This window comes from Acanthisitta chloris, unplaced genomic scaffold (assembly GCF_000695815.1).
Source record: "Acanthisitta chloris isolate BGI_N310 unplaced genomic scaffold, ASM69581v1 scaffold21193, whole genome shotgun sequence".
Classification (NCBI taxonomy): Eukaryota; Metazoa; Chordata; class Aves; order Passeriformes; family Acanthisittidae; genus Acanthisitta; species Acanthisitta chloris.
Genome location: NW_008665690.1, coordinates 635 through 18674, shown reverse-complemented (window position 1 = coordinate 18674; position 18040 = coordinate 635). Strand labels below are relative to the sequence as shown.

The 18040-nt window shown below is 49.8% G+C and overlaps 1 protein-coding gene across 1 annotated transcript in view; it reads right to left on the bottom strand.

Moving 5' to 3' along the window:
• SPG7 (spastic paraplegia 7 (pure and complicated autosomal recessive)) overlaps positions 1 to 16992 on the bottom strand; it is a gene marked incomplete at its 5' end in the record, with an annotated part of 28915 nt that extends 11923 nt beyond the window's left edge. Inside the window, 9 exon segments of the mRNA XM_009071853.1 lie at positions 4076 to 4249; positions 5962 to 6124; positions 6408 to 6432; positions 6434 to 6525; positions 7960 to 8062; positions 10234 to 10373; positions 11648 to 11898; positions 15307 to 15393; positions 16890 to 16992. Of these exon segments, the coding sequence (XP_009070101.1) occupies positions 4076 to 4249; positions 5962 to 6124; positions 6408 to 6432; positions 6434 to 6525; positions 7960 to 8062; positions 10234 to 10373; positions 11648 to 11898; positions 15307 to 15393; positions 16890 to 16992 (1138 nt within the window).
• Positions 16993 to 18040: the final 1048 nt, after the last annotated feature.

The window sequence follows — 18040 nt, the reverse complement described above, 5'->3', positions numbered from 1 at the left end:
CCCTTTCCTTTTGCCACATATGGGAACTGCTCCAACTAGAACCCAGAACAGAATCTCGGGTTTAGTGAATTTACAGACACCTCACCTCCAAGTTAAGTCAATTCTTGCTCCTTTAGCTCCAGGTTGTACAAACAGCCTTTCCCTCCCACATACTTCCATGGAAAGCCCTTTCTGTTTTTATTTACTTCCAGCCTTCAGTCACAGACAGGATCATCAGGGGAGGGACAGACTTTCTCCTGACCTGCCCAGGTTAGAGCAGAGAGAGGACACAGCTTTGCCACCAGCATGTTACAGCAAGAGTTATCTTTGCCTCTTCATTCACCTCTTACCCCCTGCCTTAGGCAGACACAGTGCAGAGCACTGCATAGACCAGCCCTGCAGAGCCTTCACCATGACACAAAACACAACCCAAGAGCTTTGCAGTGACTATCGGCACAGAATTTGGCCAAGCCACAGTCAGAGCAGGTTTAGTCTCTGGGTCTTAAAGCTGAAGGAGCATCAGGATTTACAGGCTGTGTGAGAGCAGCCTCAAAGGAGGCATCAAAGGCAGCCAGGGCTTCCTGGGGAAGGAGGGTAGAGAGGGGCAGGCACTGTGTTGTCTGGGTGGGGAACCCGAGCTCATGTTGAATCACTGACCCACACTGTTATTTATTGCATTCCACCAGGTGCCCACAGGCCCCCGGGCATGAGTCACCTGCTTCCAGCACATTCCCAGCCCTGGCACACAGCAGCCTTCCCAGGGAAAGGACATGACAGTCCCATGTGCTTCCCTCTGTGCCAAGTCCCACGCTGAGAGAGGCAGCTCTGAGCACGTAGCAGGGCCAGGCTCAGCTCTCAGCTTCACCACGAGAGCTGCCAAATGTGTCAGCGAGTGAGAGCTGAGCACAGATCGAGGTTACAGGTAAGACAGGGCCTGGCCCTGCCAGCCTATGCTGCAGCACACCTCAGGGCTCCCTCCCTGCAGGCTGCTGGCTCAGGGAGCTGCCGAGAGGATGAAGCCAAGCATCCTTCAGGAGCATATCATGCTGCTCTCTGGAGGGGGATAAGTAAGCAGAGAGTGGCAGGCACTCAGGGATGGCAGGATTAGCTGGTACAGTGCATTATCTGCTCTTAAAATAGGTCTAACTGTTGGAACAAATAAACAACCAGAAGCACTGAGAGCATCCTCCTCACATCAGCTTCTGCCCCACTTGCTCCCAAGCCTGTGTCCCAGCAGGGAGAAACACTGCTCCGAGAAATCCACAACTGCAGCCTCTGATGCATGTTGGTGTTCCCAACGCGAGACCACCTGGCATGTCACAGGCAAACACCAGCCAAGGGAATAGGCTACAGGAATAGGCTACAAGAACACCCCCTCATCACAGCCCTGATGGGAGTGTTCCTGCAAGGGTCACAAGCAGAGCCACTTCAGAAAATAAAGGAAGAAAGGGTCCCCTTGAGTTGCAAGTGCACTGCTCCCTGCTAACCTGCACTGCTTGGTGAACATCTCACCTGCAGTGTCACCATGTCACCCACCCACTTGTTCAAAAGGCTCTGGGCTTCCCCTGTGAGAAGTGGCACTGAAACAGGGTCCCTTCCTGAGGGAAGCCTCGGGCTGCACACAGCACAGCACAGCTCAGGTCTGGTCTGAGGGTTCCAGGTGGAGAGCTGCCACCAGAAACTGTCCTGCATTTTCCTTCACAAACCTCAGCACTGCACTGCCAAAGCTCCTCCCAGTGCATCCAGGACAGAGGAGATATTTGGGTCACATTCCTCTTCTGCTTGTTTGTGAGGGAATTTTCCCTATTCAGAGCAGACACCTGTGCTCACAGCCTGGTGCACACACATCACACTGCTCTGAGAAACAGCTTTTGTGGAGAGGCTCCCTCCAGTCCCTCCCGTTCTCCCACCAGGCTCCCAGTGCTTCCAAAACACAGAGCCGGCTGTCAGAGGGAAGGAAACCGAGGCGGCTGTGGGAAGAGCACTGTGATTACTGCGAAACCTGCACACCAGCAGGACTGAGCTCCAACGTGCACATCACCCCACCCAGCCCGTGTGCCCTCAGCCCTCCTGCACAGCAGGTCCCACCCAGCTCTGACCCCCCTTTTCTCCCTCTCCCTCCCCTCCGAGGGATCTCACTCAAACACACAGCTTCCTCCAACCAGCACTGATGACTCACAGATCTGCTTTTGTGCAGTTTTTCCTTTAAATTAATAGCTAACTCAGGTCTGTGCTGTTGTCTTGCAGAACTTCAACCCTCAACTTAAGCTCAACACAGCTAAGCCAGAACTCTCAACCTTCTGTCTCAAGGAAGAGATCAGACATCCAGCACTCCTCCTCTTCTGGGGCAGAACTGTTTCCCTCTTAAAAACCCGATTCACTGTAAACCCGAGAGCCGCTCTGCCACAATGCACATGGCACTGGAGTGTAGGTGTAGGTGTGACACACTTCCCTAGGTAACACCTCAGTGACACATGCCAGGACCCTGCTGATCCCACGTTCCTGGTGCCAGGCTGACATCCTTGCCAGCTGTCTCCTGCGTGACACCATCAGCTCCTTGGGCTGGTTTTTTAGTGTGTTAGATAAAGCACACTGAGCAAAGTGAGGGACTCTGAGCATGATCTGTGTGAAACATGGATACAGAATAATATGGATTTAAAACCAAACCAGGCAGCACACAGCAAATAAGGGACTATGAAGCACATATTGAGGAGAATTTTACCTTCCAAACTCACTTTCCAATGGAGCTGTACCCTCATTTCTGAATTCAGACTCACTGAGAAAACACTTTAGAGCCACACCTCATTTTTACAGCCTGATAGAAATCAGACATTTTCATTTTCAGGACAGAGATGTGGAATGTCCTGACTGCATATTCATAAGCAGACTCAGAGGCCTCCATTTAATTCCATGTTGCCAGCTCAGCCTACCACTGGCACGGGAGAAAAAGACCCACCCAAGGCAGGATTGCTGCCCTGTGTGTTAGCACTGGCCTTTGCTGTCAAAATCATGCACTTCACTGCAAACCCTGAGCACAAAGCAAGCAGCTGGGACACAACTCTGGGGATGCTTTTGGTGCACAATAGCTTTTAATTTTTCATATCAAGAGTGTGAAGAGATGACACGACAGGCAAGCTATGAGTTACAGCTCCAGCCAAGGGAAAAGCGATCCAAACACTCCCTGATGGGCAGGTAGTGGGTTATTCCTCACCCTGCTCTGCAATAATAAGGTTTAGCAACAGGAACATTGCAAGTTGGGTCAGTGCTGCAGGCCTGGACGGGGTCAGAACTGCCAAAGGATCATTGCATGTGTGAAAGTGTCAAAGCAAAGGGCCAATTCCAGGTGCAGAACAGCCAGAAACCACACGAGTGTGGCACTGAACCAGAACTTGTTTGCAAAGCTTATCTCTCTCAGTGTAGAGATCCTGTGGTCAGGCAGATAACACAAATGTAAGTCAAAGGACAGGAGAAGTGATATATTACATCACTTACGTCCCTCTGGGACAACTGAACTCTAAACCTTGACAGGCTTTAAACCACTACCCGCCTCAGACAAAATACAGCAAGTGTCTAACAAGATGTAATGCCCAGCTGGACCTAAACTCCAGGAGTTTAAAAATTACTAGACTTAGCCCCAAACACTTAAAAACCTGTGTAAACGCCTAGATGTCAAAAGGGTTTTCTCCACAACTTGGTCACAGCACGTATCTATTGCCCAGAGAGGCTGAGATTGTGAATGCTCATCCCTGGAATTTTTCCAGGCCAGGCTGAACAGGGTTTGGAGCAGCCTGGGCTAGTGAAAGGTGTCCCTGCTCATGGCAGCGGTGGAATGAGGTGAGTTTTTAGGGTCCTTTCCCACCCAAACCATTCCATGATCTGTCCTGAGTCCAGTCACTTCCAACAGCACTGGAGCAGTCCCACAGGACAGATGGAGAAGGATATGCTCCAGTGCCTTCAGAACCAGGGACTAATGACAGGATACACAAGCTCAGACTGGTTCAGACTGCAGCAAAAGAACACAAGTCCAAGCAGGACAAAGATGTCCAGCCCAACAGCTCAGATCTCTGAGGAGACAAGTGCAGAGAGACATACTGACCATCCATTTCCACCAGCAGCTGGTTGAGGGTCTGCTCCTCCTCAGCATTGGCGAAGCCGGACACGCTGGTGGAGCGTCTCTTGCCCACGGCGTCGATCTCGTCGATGTAGACGATGCAGGGAGCACGTGCCTGCGCCTCGCGGAACAGGCTGCGCACGCGCGCCGCACCCAGGCCTGCAGGGCACAGGAGGGCAGATCAGCTCGGGACCTACAACAGTCAGCCAAGCTGGACAGCAGCAATACTGCTCCTCAGTGAGACACCTGACAGGGTATGACAGTCCCTCTCTCAACCCTGCCTGCTTCAGGAATCATAGCATCACACAATATCCTGAGCTGGAAGGACCCACAAGGATCAGGTCCAACTCTTGCCTTGCACAGGACACCCCAACAATCCACCCTGCGCCTGAGAGCGTTGGCCAAACACTCCTTGAGCTCTGGTAGCCTTGGGGCTGTGACCACTGCCCAAACACCCTCTGGGGGAAGAACTTTTTCCTCATATCCAACCTAAACCTCCCCTAACACAGCTCCAGCCCTCCCATGGGTCCTTCCTAGTAGTTCCCAAAGCTTCTTCCTTTAGAACCTAGAAGTTCTTCCTAACATTGTTTTTCTTTTGTTAGGAACTGCAGTAACAGGACAAGGAGTAATGGGGATAAATTGAAAGGAGAAATCTAGATCAGATATCATGAATAATTTTTTCCCATGCGTGAGGAACTCTCTGGAGATCTGTCCATGCAGGGAGGTAGTAGATGCCCCAACCCTGGCAGTGTTCACAGCCAGCCTGGATGAAGCCTTGAGCAGTCTGGTGTGGTGGGAGGTGTCCCTGCCCAGGACAGGGGGTTGGGGCTGGGTGGTCTCTAAGCTCCATTCCAACCCCTTAACATACTATGATACTACGAAAATCCAACATAAACTTCCCCTGAAACTGCCCCAGAACTTGTGTTTAATTCCTTAGGTCAGTCTCTCCTGGAGTGTGCTGGGTATAAGTGGGCTCCTAGAACTGCAGGGACTCCTACAGCAGCTGCAAGAGGAGCTCTGCTCCCAGCTCCCAACCTGACCTCCTGTTCCTCCCACAGGTCAGAGCAGAAATAGTCAGCTTTTTCCTGCACACTGACCCTTGCTGGGTCTCAAGAGACCTGAGAGCAAGGAGCAGAAGGAGAAAGATGGAAATCCCAAGGCACAGAGAGGCCCTACTTTCCCCACAAGCAGAAAATCCATCAGCATTTCCAGACAAGGAAGGAAGTCTCAGACAATGACTTTGGTAATAGGTGCAGGAAAGTCAGGGAGAGTGATTGCAGGTGAAGGACATGGCTGCATGGTGTCAGGAAGAAGCAACCAGCAATCCAGAGGGCAGAAACTATAGATATTGCATAATTAAGGACTGTCTATCACCGAAAACCTTGTATATCTTCACACAATCATTAAGGTTGGAAAAGACCTCCAAGATCATCAAGCCCAACCTGTGACCTATCTCCACCTTGTCAACTAGACTAGAGCATGCATTGCCATGTCCAGTCGTTCCGTGGACACCTCTAGGGATGGTGACTCCACCACCTCCCTAGACAGCAAATCCCAATGTCTAATCTCCCTTTATATAAAGAAATTCTTCCCAAGGTCCAATCTGAACTTCCCGTGGCACAGCTTGAGACTGTCCTCTCATCCTGTCACTTGTTTCCCGGGAGAAGAACCTGACCCCCACCTGGCTACAACCTCCTGTCACAGAGTTGTAGACAGCAATAAGGTCACCCCTGAGCCTGCTCTTCTCCGGGCTTCTCTTCAGCTGAAGTATCCAGCTCACCTTCCCCATGCCAAGCTCTGTCCTCCGCAAGAGGCCCAGCCAGTACCCTCCAGCTCCAGAACAGATCTCCACCCCTGCTCCAGTAGCTCACCTCCAATCACCTCCACAAACTCAGAGCCTGCCATGGCCAAAAATGGCACCTGTGCTTCTGTAGCCACAGCCTTGGCCAGCAGAGTCTTCCCACAGCCTGGAGGGCCCAGTAACAGGGCCCCCTTGGGCACCTTGGCCCCAAGCTGGAGGTAGCGGTCCGGATTCTGCAAGGACAACACAGCTCTGTCACACCCACAGCTCACAGCCCTGTGCCAGAGTGGCCTCCCAGAGCTTCCCAGGACTGCTTCCAGCCTGGGCAACTCTGAGCTGCCAATGGGAGCAGCTCCATCTGCATTCCTGTTATGGAAGTGGAATTACAGAGCTAATTTCATTGCTCCATCCTTCACAACCATGAAGGATGAAGAGAAGAACCCCCTTCCTCCCCAGCTCAGCCATCTGTCCCAGAAGACAGGTAGTAAGTACTCGTTTTGTTCTGGTTTTATATACCTTTAAATAGTCCACAAATTCCTTGTTTTTTTTTAGGCTTCCCTGCCACATCCTTGAAGCCAATGCCTTTCCCCGATTTCCCATCCACCACGGTGAAACGAGCCATCTTCAGCTGGTTCTGTGGAAGGGAACACAAGGACTGAACAACTCTGGACAAGGCAATGGTCTGGACAGGCTGTTTGCCCTATTTTGGGAGACAGCACAGCCCAGGTATGAGCTGCCCCTACCAAAGCACTGATGGTTCACTGATTTTTGCTCTGGAGACACTTCCCAGCTGGATTGTTGACTCAAGCTTTATTTAGCTGCATGTAGGGAAGAGACAGAACAAACTTGCAGTAATAGCCCCAACACAATCCAGCTCAAACTCCATGTAGACCAGGCTCATCAAAAACATGCAAGGTCCAAAAACTTACTTGGGATCATCTCCCCAATTTCTAAACACTCTGATCCCTAACACACATGGGACAGGTACAGCTTTGAGGACTACGTGTTGAGGGCAAGTAATTACCAACACATGTGAAAGCACAGAAACAGACACTTTCCACCACTGTCTGATGCTGCTGCTGGTCTCTACTGGAACTCAGCCCATGCCAGAACTGCATTTCTCAAAGCGATCAGCCACCACATCTCCATCTCCTGGTGCCTCTGAGGCCACAGTGAGAGTCAAACTAAGAATTCAGTTAAACTCCCCACTCAGAACTGCTCAGTGTGTTCTACCCAGAACAGCTACTCAGGAGGTTTTGCTTTCAGGAGGAAGTGGATGGTTTCTGAGGCCTCAGAAACAGCCAAAAGAGGAGTTAAACTCAGGGCCTGGCTGTCCTCACCAAGGCAAGGACACAATCTAGTCCTCAAGGCCTCATTACTCAACATTTCTTTCAAATATTCTTCTCTGTGAGCAGCTGCATCCTTTTGTTCAAAGGGATCTCACAACCCAAGAGAACTGCAGAGGAGGCTGAGTGGGAAATCCAACAAGGAGCTGAATTCTCCGTGTTTTCATCCCAAATCCCCGCGGTCAGTGCCAGAGTACCTCAGGCTGGCTCCTGCAGTTCCATCAGCTGATGCAGGCCAGGGTGGGAGAGGGGAGGAGGTGGTCTGCCTGATGTTGCAAGCGAGGCATGAGGCAGGAGTGAACAGGCCAATACATAATGAGCTCCAGAATCTGAACATATTTTATAAATTGAGAACTCATTTTGCAGAAAGCAGCAATTCCTACTTCTGGCTGTATGGGAGGCATGTTGGCAGGGCCCAGTGAAAAACACCATCTGCAGCTGCAGCTCATTAGCAAGCTTTGAAAACAGCAAACTGGACTGAAATTCCCTGAGCTCAGCCCTTCCTGCTGCTAGGAAGGGAAAAGACCTCAGCTAAGGCCAGCTAAGGTACCAGCCAGGCAGATGATCAGAGCAGGATGCAAGATGTGGCAAGACTGGAGAGTCCTTGGCACCAGTTCCATCCTCATCCTGCACTGATTTGCTGGGAAAAGGGGAGGAGAGAGCCTAGCAGAAGCCAAGATTCCCAGAGGCTGCAAAACACCCTCGAACCCCAGGATACTCACGAAGGCGTTGAAGCCTCCAGCCCGACTGGCCACCCTGAACAGGCGGAAGATGCTCCACAGCATGGACACAGCCACCAGGGTCACTATCAGGGAAAGGACATCACTGAAAGGACAGAGACAGGTGCAAAGTGTGAGGCCACAGCTTGGTCAGTATCATCCAACATGGCTACCTGCAGTATTTAAAGGACAATCAGGCTATGAGTGCAGCAACGACTGAGAAAATGGAGCTTTACAGGATTTTACATAGATATATAAACCCCAAACCTAAGGATTACATGACCTGAGAAGTGAAGCAGAGGACACTGGCAAACTGAGCTTACAGCTGGGAAAGAAATTCGACCTCCCCATCCCCTTCAGAGGCATTTCTACTCCAAAACAAGCAGCACCTTCAGGCAGGCAGATCACACCCCGAACAGAATCCAGTAGGGCTCCAAAGGGAGCTCAGTGCAGAAGACCTGTGCCTGCACCACTGGGGAGATTCCAGCTCCCCTAACCCTGGCAGAAATCTCAGTGTGGGTCTCCTATTAAGAGCCTGCTTGGTCCTCCCTGGTCAAATCTCTCAGGAGTCCTTTATGTCAGAAGGGAGTTCTCCAGCAACCGAAACCATCCATTTTCTTGATGCTTTGGAATACCCATTGCATTAGGAGGGAGATGAGGAGCTGAGATGACACTGCAGGCCTAACACAGATACAGGACAAACATGCTGAGGACAAATGCCCTGTGAGCTTTAAACAAAGGATGCTTCCAGGAGCAGGAAGAATGATCCTATGTCAGGTGACAGGTTGAGATTTGCGGGCTCTGTTCTGCCTGTGAATCCATCCAGCCTCAACACACTCGCGTGCCTTACCTTTGAAACAGGAGTGCATGTTAGACCTCTGACAGAGGGATGATTTACTGAAACAAGGGACCAGCAGGAGCTCTATACCCATCTGCACTTGTTTCTGCTTAGTGAGAGATCCACAGGCAACACTGAAACCTGAAAGTCACCTTTGGTTTGTCTGCTCTGCACACAGGATTCATTCTGAAACACACTGAGCACCCACACTCAGAGTGAACCCAATGCAGGCTGCAAGGGCTCTGCACCTCACAGGGTCAGACTCAATTCTCCAGACATTCATCAAGGCTCCTGGGAGACTTCACACTCCATCACAGCTCTTGTTAAAAAAATTAACAATCTCCTGTGCGGGGCAGGGGAAGCAGCTTGTGTTGGTAGCTGAATATCTGTTCAGTCCTCCCTTCCTCTTACATGCAACTCTAAGAAAATTGGCAACTTCTTAAGTATCATACTGCATGACCAATTAAAAACTTTATCTTCACACACACCATGTATTACAAATGTTGGTCAGAAGACAAGTAACTAGACAAAACGCAGCCCAGGTGTCCATTCACACACAGACATGACATCGTTCCATTCTTGCAAGGTGTGTAGGAGGAGGAATTGCACATACTGGTTATCTCCAGCATGAAAGTCACACTGCTCCAGACCCTGGGAGATGCTAACAGCAGGTGACATGCTCTGCCTGTGCACAAGAGGCGCCCGGGCCACCTCAGATACGAGACCGGCTCTACCCTGCGCACTTGGGAACAGATCTTCCCTCTTCTCTTCTGATTTCAGAATGAAAAGCCTTGAGCACTTGTTTAAAGCAAAGGCTCTCAGTTTCAGGTAGCAGGAAGGGCTGTAGGTTTAGCACAAGGACTCCTCTCATGGGATGTGGTGTGCTGGCACCAAAGCTGCTCTGCTCAGCATGTGGCTTGTGGCCAGAGCAGGCAGCAGCGTGGGCTGAGCTCAGACCAACAGCTGGGGGGAAAAGAGCCCAAAACTGGGGGTTTGTTTTCGCAGCCTGAGCCACCACAGGCCTCCCTCAAGGCATTTGAACAGGGAAGGCTCAATGCAACCCCAGCCTTTTCCACAACCAGGCTGGAACATCACTCACTGTCAGGATTTCTATCATGCTCTGCACTTGAATAATTGATTATAAGGACAAAAATTGCTCAGCTGGGCAAGAACTCAAGATTTGATGACACTGATCTGAAACATTTTGGCCTGTTGCATGCTGCAATCCCAGTCACCTTTTTGGGACTTTACTTTTCACACGTTAAGGTGCATCTAGAGTACTTCATCGTTCAGAAATATTCATCAAATGCCCCAAATCTGAGCCCACTTTTGTGCTCTATGTTTATATAACAAGATCTAGCTGGAAGTGCCTTTCCTCCCCAAGCAAGGGAAGTTGTCACCAGCACAAGATGAAGAGTAAGGACAAATTTACATCATACTTTCCATAAAAGCCAGGGTGTTTGTAGGTGATGGGGATCCTCTCTCTCTCATCGATATTCAGCTCATCCTCCACAGCTCTCAGCTTCTCCTCGAATTTGTCGATGTTTGCCACGCGCATGGTGTACAGGAGGGTCACATTCTGGGCACGGGAAGGCCAAAGCAGCAGGTCAGTATTACTTATTGTATAGAACTATGCAAGCAGAGGTGCACAGCATGGACAGGGCAGGGAAACATTAGCCTCGGTACACCCTCTGATCCTGCAGCAATGAATTAATGAGTGGAGGACGGACACCAGGGCCCTGAATAAATTTAGGAACACTGCCCCTCCCAGCACCTTATGAAAGCATAAAAGTCAAGAACTAAGTCTCAGCTCTCTAGAATCAAGGAAAGGCAACAACTTGGCAGAGAGGCTGAGGGATGGAGTTAGGAGAATCATGGAATCACAGGATGCTTTGGGCTGGAAGGAGTTAGGAGAATCATGGAATCACAGGATGGTTTGGGCCGAAAGGACCTTAAAGCTCATCTCATCCCACGCCCTGCCATGGGCAGGGACACCTGCCACCAGCCCAGGTTGCTCCAAGCCCCATCCAACCTGGCCTGGAACACTTCCAGGGATGGGGCAGCCACAGCTGCTCTGGGCAGTAAGTAAAACCCAATGGCACCAACACCTTGGGCTCAGATAGTATCCTGTACTCCATATGGAAAGCTACATCCCTGGAAAGGAAGTGCCTTCTCTTCCACTTGGGCTTCCTGGACCTTATCTCTGTACCTGTCAGAAATTAATTTCATCCACCAGTTTGCAAATGGATTATAAGTCACCAAAAATGGGATGTATCCAAGAACAGTTCCCTGTACATGGCAGGGGGTGGAACTGAATGACCTTTAAGGTCCTTCCAACCTAAACCATTCTGGGATTCCATTTCAGTATTTGAAACTCTCAAGACACTCTAATGATCCTTGCCACTCCTGGATGTAAATATGTGATCAAACCTAGCTTTGCTTCCATTTTGGAAGGTTTGGAAGGAAAGCTGATGGAGTTATCAGAACACTCAAAACTATAATACAAATAGGAGAAAACTCTGGAAACAAACTCCAGTAATAAGAGTTTACAACCTCCTGGACAACTTCTCCCATATCAGATTAAGCTGGTAGAAAAATCTTGAATTTTCCCAACATTTTAGATATACATTACTTTCTTCCAGGTCACTACTAATTATTCTTACAATTTAAACTAAGCCTTCGTTTCCAGGCTGCTATGAGTAACAGAAATCCCCTGATCTTCAAATCCAACAAAGGGAACTAATGAAGAGCAAATTTACCAGTTAGGAATTTGACTGAACATATATATCCATTAATTCAATCGTTCCAACAGAAGAATCCAACACGTCCCACCTCAACTGCACAGTCACTCACCACTTGGCCATGGGGAGTCCCTCCCGGGTGCAGGTAGATCTCCACGATATCACTCTCAGGCACCACCTCGATCCTTTGCACCTCCCCCTTAGCCAACATCTCGTTCACAAAGTAGTTCCAGGAGATGTTGGTCCCTTCCCTGTTCTCGCTGACCATGAAGCGAAGCAGCAGCACAATCAAGGTGAGGATGAGCAGTGCCCTCAGGCGCTCCAGGTGCATCTGATTCTCTCTTTTCCTGCGCTTCTCTTCCTCTGGGGAACAAAGAGATCAGAGAAAGAGATTAGCATGGGACCATGGAGCTTTTGACCCAAAGGAGGGACAATTAAATGACAAATATTAACATAGCAGTATTTTGGGGGGTTTTGTGTTACATGTTTGGTTTCTCCTGAAGGACTGGGCTGAGGCAACTTCATAATTCTGGAGCTTCTGACCCGAAGAGGGACAATTCAATGACAAGAATTAACATAATGGTACCTCTCAGAGGTTTTGTCGCATGTTTGGTTTCTCGTGAAGGACTAGGCTGAGGCAGACCCTATATTGTGGAGCCTCTGACCCAAAGAAGGCTCAATTCAATGACAATACTAAGACAAAAGTACTTTTGGGGTTGTTGCATGTTTAGTTTCTCCTGAAGGCCTGGGCTCAGGCAGTCCCTGCCTACCCTGCACAGGAGGATCTCTGCCAGGGCTCACACAGAAGGACATGTGACTTGCCCAAGGTTACTCAGTGAGTCACATTTTGGACTGTACATTCCCAGGCCTTGCTGGCTCCAGGGCTGTCAGACCACAGGGCCTCAGCTGCACACATCAAACAGCACCAGGTCAAACTCTGGCTATGACAGCACAAGCACTCAGATGTTAATTTAGCCACTGCCTGGAAGGAGGCAAGTTTTCCTGCTAGCCAGCAAAAACCTGCTTGCAAAAGCCCTGTGTCACACCCCTGTGGCTGTACCCAGGTGTCTCCCAGCACCCAAGCCACACAGGGAGGCACTGTGCACAGAGAAGGGGTGAAGGATCACCTCCCTCACTTTCACTGTTGCTTCAGTAAGAGGAACTGAAGCATCAGCAAGCCAAAGCCTCTCGCTTCCAGAAGTTACAGTGCACACACAGCTGGATGCTTCCTGTGCTGTAGTAGTGCCACACTGGAGCAATGACCCAAGGTAAAGGGATGTTTTACTTCTACTATTTGGCACCAAACCTTTTTTCCAGTCTCCCAATATTGTTTTTGCACTGCACAGGCAAATTTACAGTTCTGAGGGCTGCTCAGGACTGTCATGGCCCAGTTCAATGTCAGCTGCTGGGCTGTGCCTGAGCTGTTCAGACAAAAAACACCTCCTTCTCTTTCCAGTCACATGTGGATGTTCTCCATGTATAATTCAGCACTTGCTCCTGATATCCAATTTAACAGCAACATACAATACAAACACCCTTCCACACTCAGAGACAGATTACTTCTGTGCCACTGTGCTGCTAATGCACCAGCACTGCAGCCCAGACTGGACTGATCTACAAATTCCTAACCACTGCCCTGACAGCAGCATTTATCATCTGCCACCAATTAGCCCCTGCACAGGCTGCAACCACACCGAGGGACATACATGGCCCAGAGAGCTGCTGAGAGCAGTCCTTGTCCTTCCGAGCAGCAGTTTTCCCTGCATTCCCCACCTGGGACAGGAAAGGCTTGTTCCTAAATACAAACAATGCAGCTCTGCAGGTAAGTCATCACTTCAGAAGTCTGTGACAAGCTCAGGCACCACATCCAGCCCATCTGCTTTGTTCTCTGCTGCTGTTCCCTCATTTGGGTGTTAGCTGCTGCATCCAGCCTGGTAGGGACTAGGGCGTTCATCCCAAAGCTGTAGGATGACACCCACTGCAGGCTTAGTAAAGAAAATCTAAGAATATAGTGATAGAGGACATAGTCTGGGCAATATCCTGAAAAACTGAGTTCTGAATAAAAAGATTCTACAGAGAAAAGAAACTACTCTAGGAAGCGAGTCCTGATAGGAAAGTCCATCCATGGCTGTGAAAGATCCTTGGAGGTGTCAGGCAACTCCTGCTAAAGCAGTGTTCTGTATTACACCTCAGAGCAAGCGTGGAGGCCCAAAACCTGCTCTAAACACACACAACTGGGGATGTGATCACAAAGCATCACCCCAGGGAAAAGCTGCCTACAGATATCCCAACATGACTTCTCCTGTTTCTAGGAATTAAACTTGTCTAGGACATTTAAAGTGCAGGTGAGTAATTCCAGTAGGAAACCTCTTTTTCTAGAAAGCTGGAAGGCAGCACAAAGCTCTCCTCTACTCTGCATTCAATGAAGGACAAAATCAATGCATGTCTGAGCTGATGCAAACATGACCATCCCTCCAGCACCACATCCACACTGCAGCAGGAGCCACCCCACAGCCTTCAGGAAATGAGTCCCAGTGGATGTGACACTTGCAAACAACAGCTGTGGGAATACTTCCAGCTTCTGAGCCTCCCAAAGCCTCCACACCAAGCACTGATTTGCCATTAACCCCAACTCTGAACTCTCTGATTGAAACCTTTGCCAGGGCTGCGGTGACAGCGTGAAGAGTTGCGTTTAATAATGACTGTGGAGACAAGTGTTCCCCTGGAGACACAGGGCAGCATTCCCCTTCCCACAGCCAGGCTGTCCACACATCACAGCAGGGAAGAGGCCACTGAACATGTTTACTAAATCTGAACAGCCACAACACTCCCAGGTGCTGTGCTCAGTCAGGCTGTGGCCTGGCAAACACCAAGGGCTCTGAGCTCTGACTCCCTTCCCAAGGATTCTGTGATCCCTGTGCTCACACCCCACTGCAGACTTCATCCCAGTTAAATGATCCCACAGGGAAAGACACTGCTCTGGCCTTAGGGACACTGCAGTGACACTGAGAGGCAGCAGCCGTTGACCTCTTTACTTCCAAAGTTGGTTAGTCCCAGAGGATTTGATTACAAAGCACAACAAAGGCAAAGCCAAGTGATCACACCATTTGATGATACTCAGGGAAAGGTTTACAACATAAATTATAAACTCATATTACAATCTGTGTGACTTAAGCACTTAAACCTTCCAACTGGCAGTACAAAGGTCTGGAGCTATGGCAAGGGAAGGGAACTGGGTGATTTTATGGTCTCTTCCAACCCAAACCACTTTTGATTCACAGCTCTGTCCCTCCCTCAAAGGTCCTGAAACTCAGGAGCACAGCAGGTACCCACAAACCCACATAAAACAGCTCGAGTGCCAGGACACAGGGAACGACTTCATGCTGAACTAGAGTAGGGTTAGATGGGATATCGGGAAGGAATTCCTCCCTGTCAGGGTGCTGAGGCACCGGCACAGGTTGCCCAGAGAAGCTGTGGCTGCCCCATCCCTGGAAGTGTTTCAGACCAGGTTGAATGGGATTAGTGGGAGGTGTCCTCTGCCCATGTCAGGGGGGTGGAACTGGATGAGCTTTAAGCTCCTTCCCACCCAAACCATTCTCTGCTTTCTATGACGTCTCCAATCTTACGGTCCATCACCTAAGCCAAAATACTCCTTCAAACCTGCTCTTAGGCACAGGTGACAGTACCCACGACAGAAACACTGAGTGGATCTTCCCCTCTGGCCCTCACACACACAGTCTGTGGCAGTAAATCTCTGGCACACACACATACCATCCTCCTCCTCAGATTTCTTCTTGAATCCTTCATTCTTCTGGCTTCTCCCCACAGAGCTGGATGTGCTGAACCAGTAGGTGCTACCTGCAGACAAGCAGAGCTCAGTAGTTACTGCTGAGGGCAGTGAGAGGTGGCAGAAATCCATAGGAGCTCCAAAGGCAGAGGAAGCCAAGCTCCACATCCACCCAGGCAGCTCTGTGTGCTGAGGAACCAGGAGAGCCTCACCCCAGGGAGCAATGGGAAGGTCAAACTCCTCCAGCTCCCTTCTGTGTCTCTGACAATCCAAACAAAATGTGGCTTTGGGCAGAAATGGTTTTAATGGACCAAAGGAGACATTTCTGTAGTGCTGAAACACGGACACAACTCCCAAGGCACAGCCACACCTAACACTGGTGTGGGCAGGTAGGAACAGCCTCACACCAGTGTCCAGAAATTCTCATGAAAGGAAATGCAGGGACTGTAGTTACCTCAGGTTATCAGGAAATCTCTGGGATACTCTAATAAAGGCCAAAAAAGGCTACAAACACTAAGACTCAGAGTTGCTGCTCCAAAACAATAAACAGAGGCTTTTTCCGCATGTAGTAAGTTGGGAAGGAGGACAAGTGACTTGATGACAGCAGCTTTCACTTCCTTGTTTCACGCATTTCCCTTCCTTCTTCCAGGAAGGCTCCAGGAACATTCCCAGGAGCCGAACTGCTTGTCCATAGCTCCTTCTACTAGAGGGCTCACTGCAGGTGTTTGTATTTGCACTCAAACCCCAAACCCTGCCCAAGGTACAGCAGCCCAAGCTCCCCACTGGCCACCACAGCTGTGACCAGTTTCATACCAGTCTCAGAGGCATCACCAAATCCTCTTCCCAACCTGATGAAGGGAAGGAGAACAAGGGCCTTGCTTTTCTTTGTCTGTGCCTGCACTCCAGGAATTCAAACCACATTTTTAACACACACCTTTAACTTGTTCCAGTCAAGGAGATTGTGAGAGGTAATTTAGAAAGACTGAAGAGAGGCTCTTTGCAAGGGCCTGGAGGGACAGGCCAAGGGGGAATGGATACAAACTGACAGAGAGCAGGCTTAGATTGGATATTGGGAAGGAATTCCTCCCTGTTAGAGTGCTGAGGCACTGGCACAGGTTGCCCAGAGAAGCTGTGGCTGCTCCATCCCTGGAAGTGTTCCAGGCCAGGTTGGATGGGGCTTGGAGCAACCTGTGCTCGTGGGAGGTGTCCCTGCCCGTGACAGGGGGTGGAATGAGATGAGCTTTAAGGCCCTTCCAACCCAAACCATCCCATGATCCCACAATTCAAAGGCTAACAACGTGATTTCTGATTTGTTGATGAGGCAGAAAAAGATTCTCCTCTTGAAAACCTGCAGCCTTAAAGTTAACTGTAGGTCTAACAATCCCAGTGCTCCCTGTGGGAAGGTGCCACTATCCATCCCTGTCTCCAAACACAACCCCTTACGGATCCCTGCAAACACACAGAGCTCCCACAGCCAGGAGCAGCACAGCTCTGCTGCAGAGGGAAGGTGAGGAAAGGTCAATTCTCTTATGAAATTAGACCCTCCTCCTTCCTCCTCAGGACTCACCTAGGACATTCCAAAGTCTGACTGGATCCCGGATGAGCTGTTGTTTCAGCAGAACTCCACCAAGGCTTCGGTAGGGAGGGGAAAGTGTTTGTGGCAGGAGGCTCTGAGGGAGGAGAGAAACAAGGACTGGAGCAGTGCTGTGACTGCTCAGCCTCTGTGTGTGCTGTGGGGCTTGGGTTCCTGAGCATGGAATGCTGTGGTGAGTGCCAGGAGCAGCAGTTGGGAGCTCTGGATGTGGTTCCTGGCTGTGCTGGGCACTTGGCACATGACTCTGGAGATGTTGTTTACAGCACAGTTCGCAGAGAGCTCAGGTGTAAAGACAAATAAACACTCAAATGACTTAATATCTTATCTTTTTTCTTTGTTAATCTTTATTTTTCACTCCAAGGACATGTTGGAAATCAGTTCTTACCACGCAAAGATTCCCTCACACCTTAGGAAGAAGTTTTTTAAGGAAAAAAGAACTTTAAGGATTTTAAGGAAATTCAACCCTCCTGCAAGGCAGCAAGGCCAACACAGCTCCTTCCTGAGGTGACTCAGCATCAATCCTGCAGCTAATACTCATATTTAAAGGCAACTCCACAACACTGATACTGTCACTAAGCACAAGTGTTGCCTTCTCTGAGGTGATTCCCTGTCTCAATTCCTCTGCACAGGCTCCAGTCCCTAAACTATCCTGGGATACTGACCAGGCTGAAACTCCTCACTCTTATATTTCCCCTTGTATTTTATTTTTTTTTTTGGTGCTGGCCTGAAAATAGAAACCTCTTGGGATAATCTCTAGAGCAGAACTGATCCCAGGAAAACCTGACATGAAACACAATGTCCCATATTGTTCCCTCTCCAGCTCCTACTTGCTCAAGGAATAAAAACACACACAAAAGTCTTAAACCCAGAGGAGACACTAAAATGACTAGAGGGAAGAGTCACTCTGCTACGAGGAAAGGCTGGGATAGCTGCGGGGTTCAGCCTGGGGAAGAGAAGCTCCAGGGAAACTCAGAGCCCCTTTCAGTGCCTAAAAGGACTCCAAGAGAGCTGAAGAAACTTGGGACAAGGGACAGAGTGACAGGACAAGGGGAAATGGAAAGGGCAGGGATAGACGGAATGTTGCGCAGGAACTCGTCCCTGTGAGGGTGCTGAGGCACTGGCAC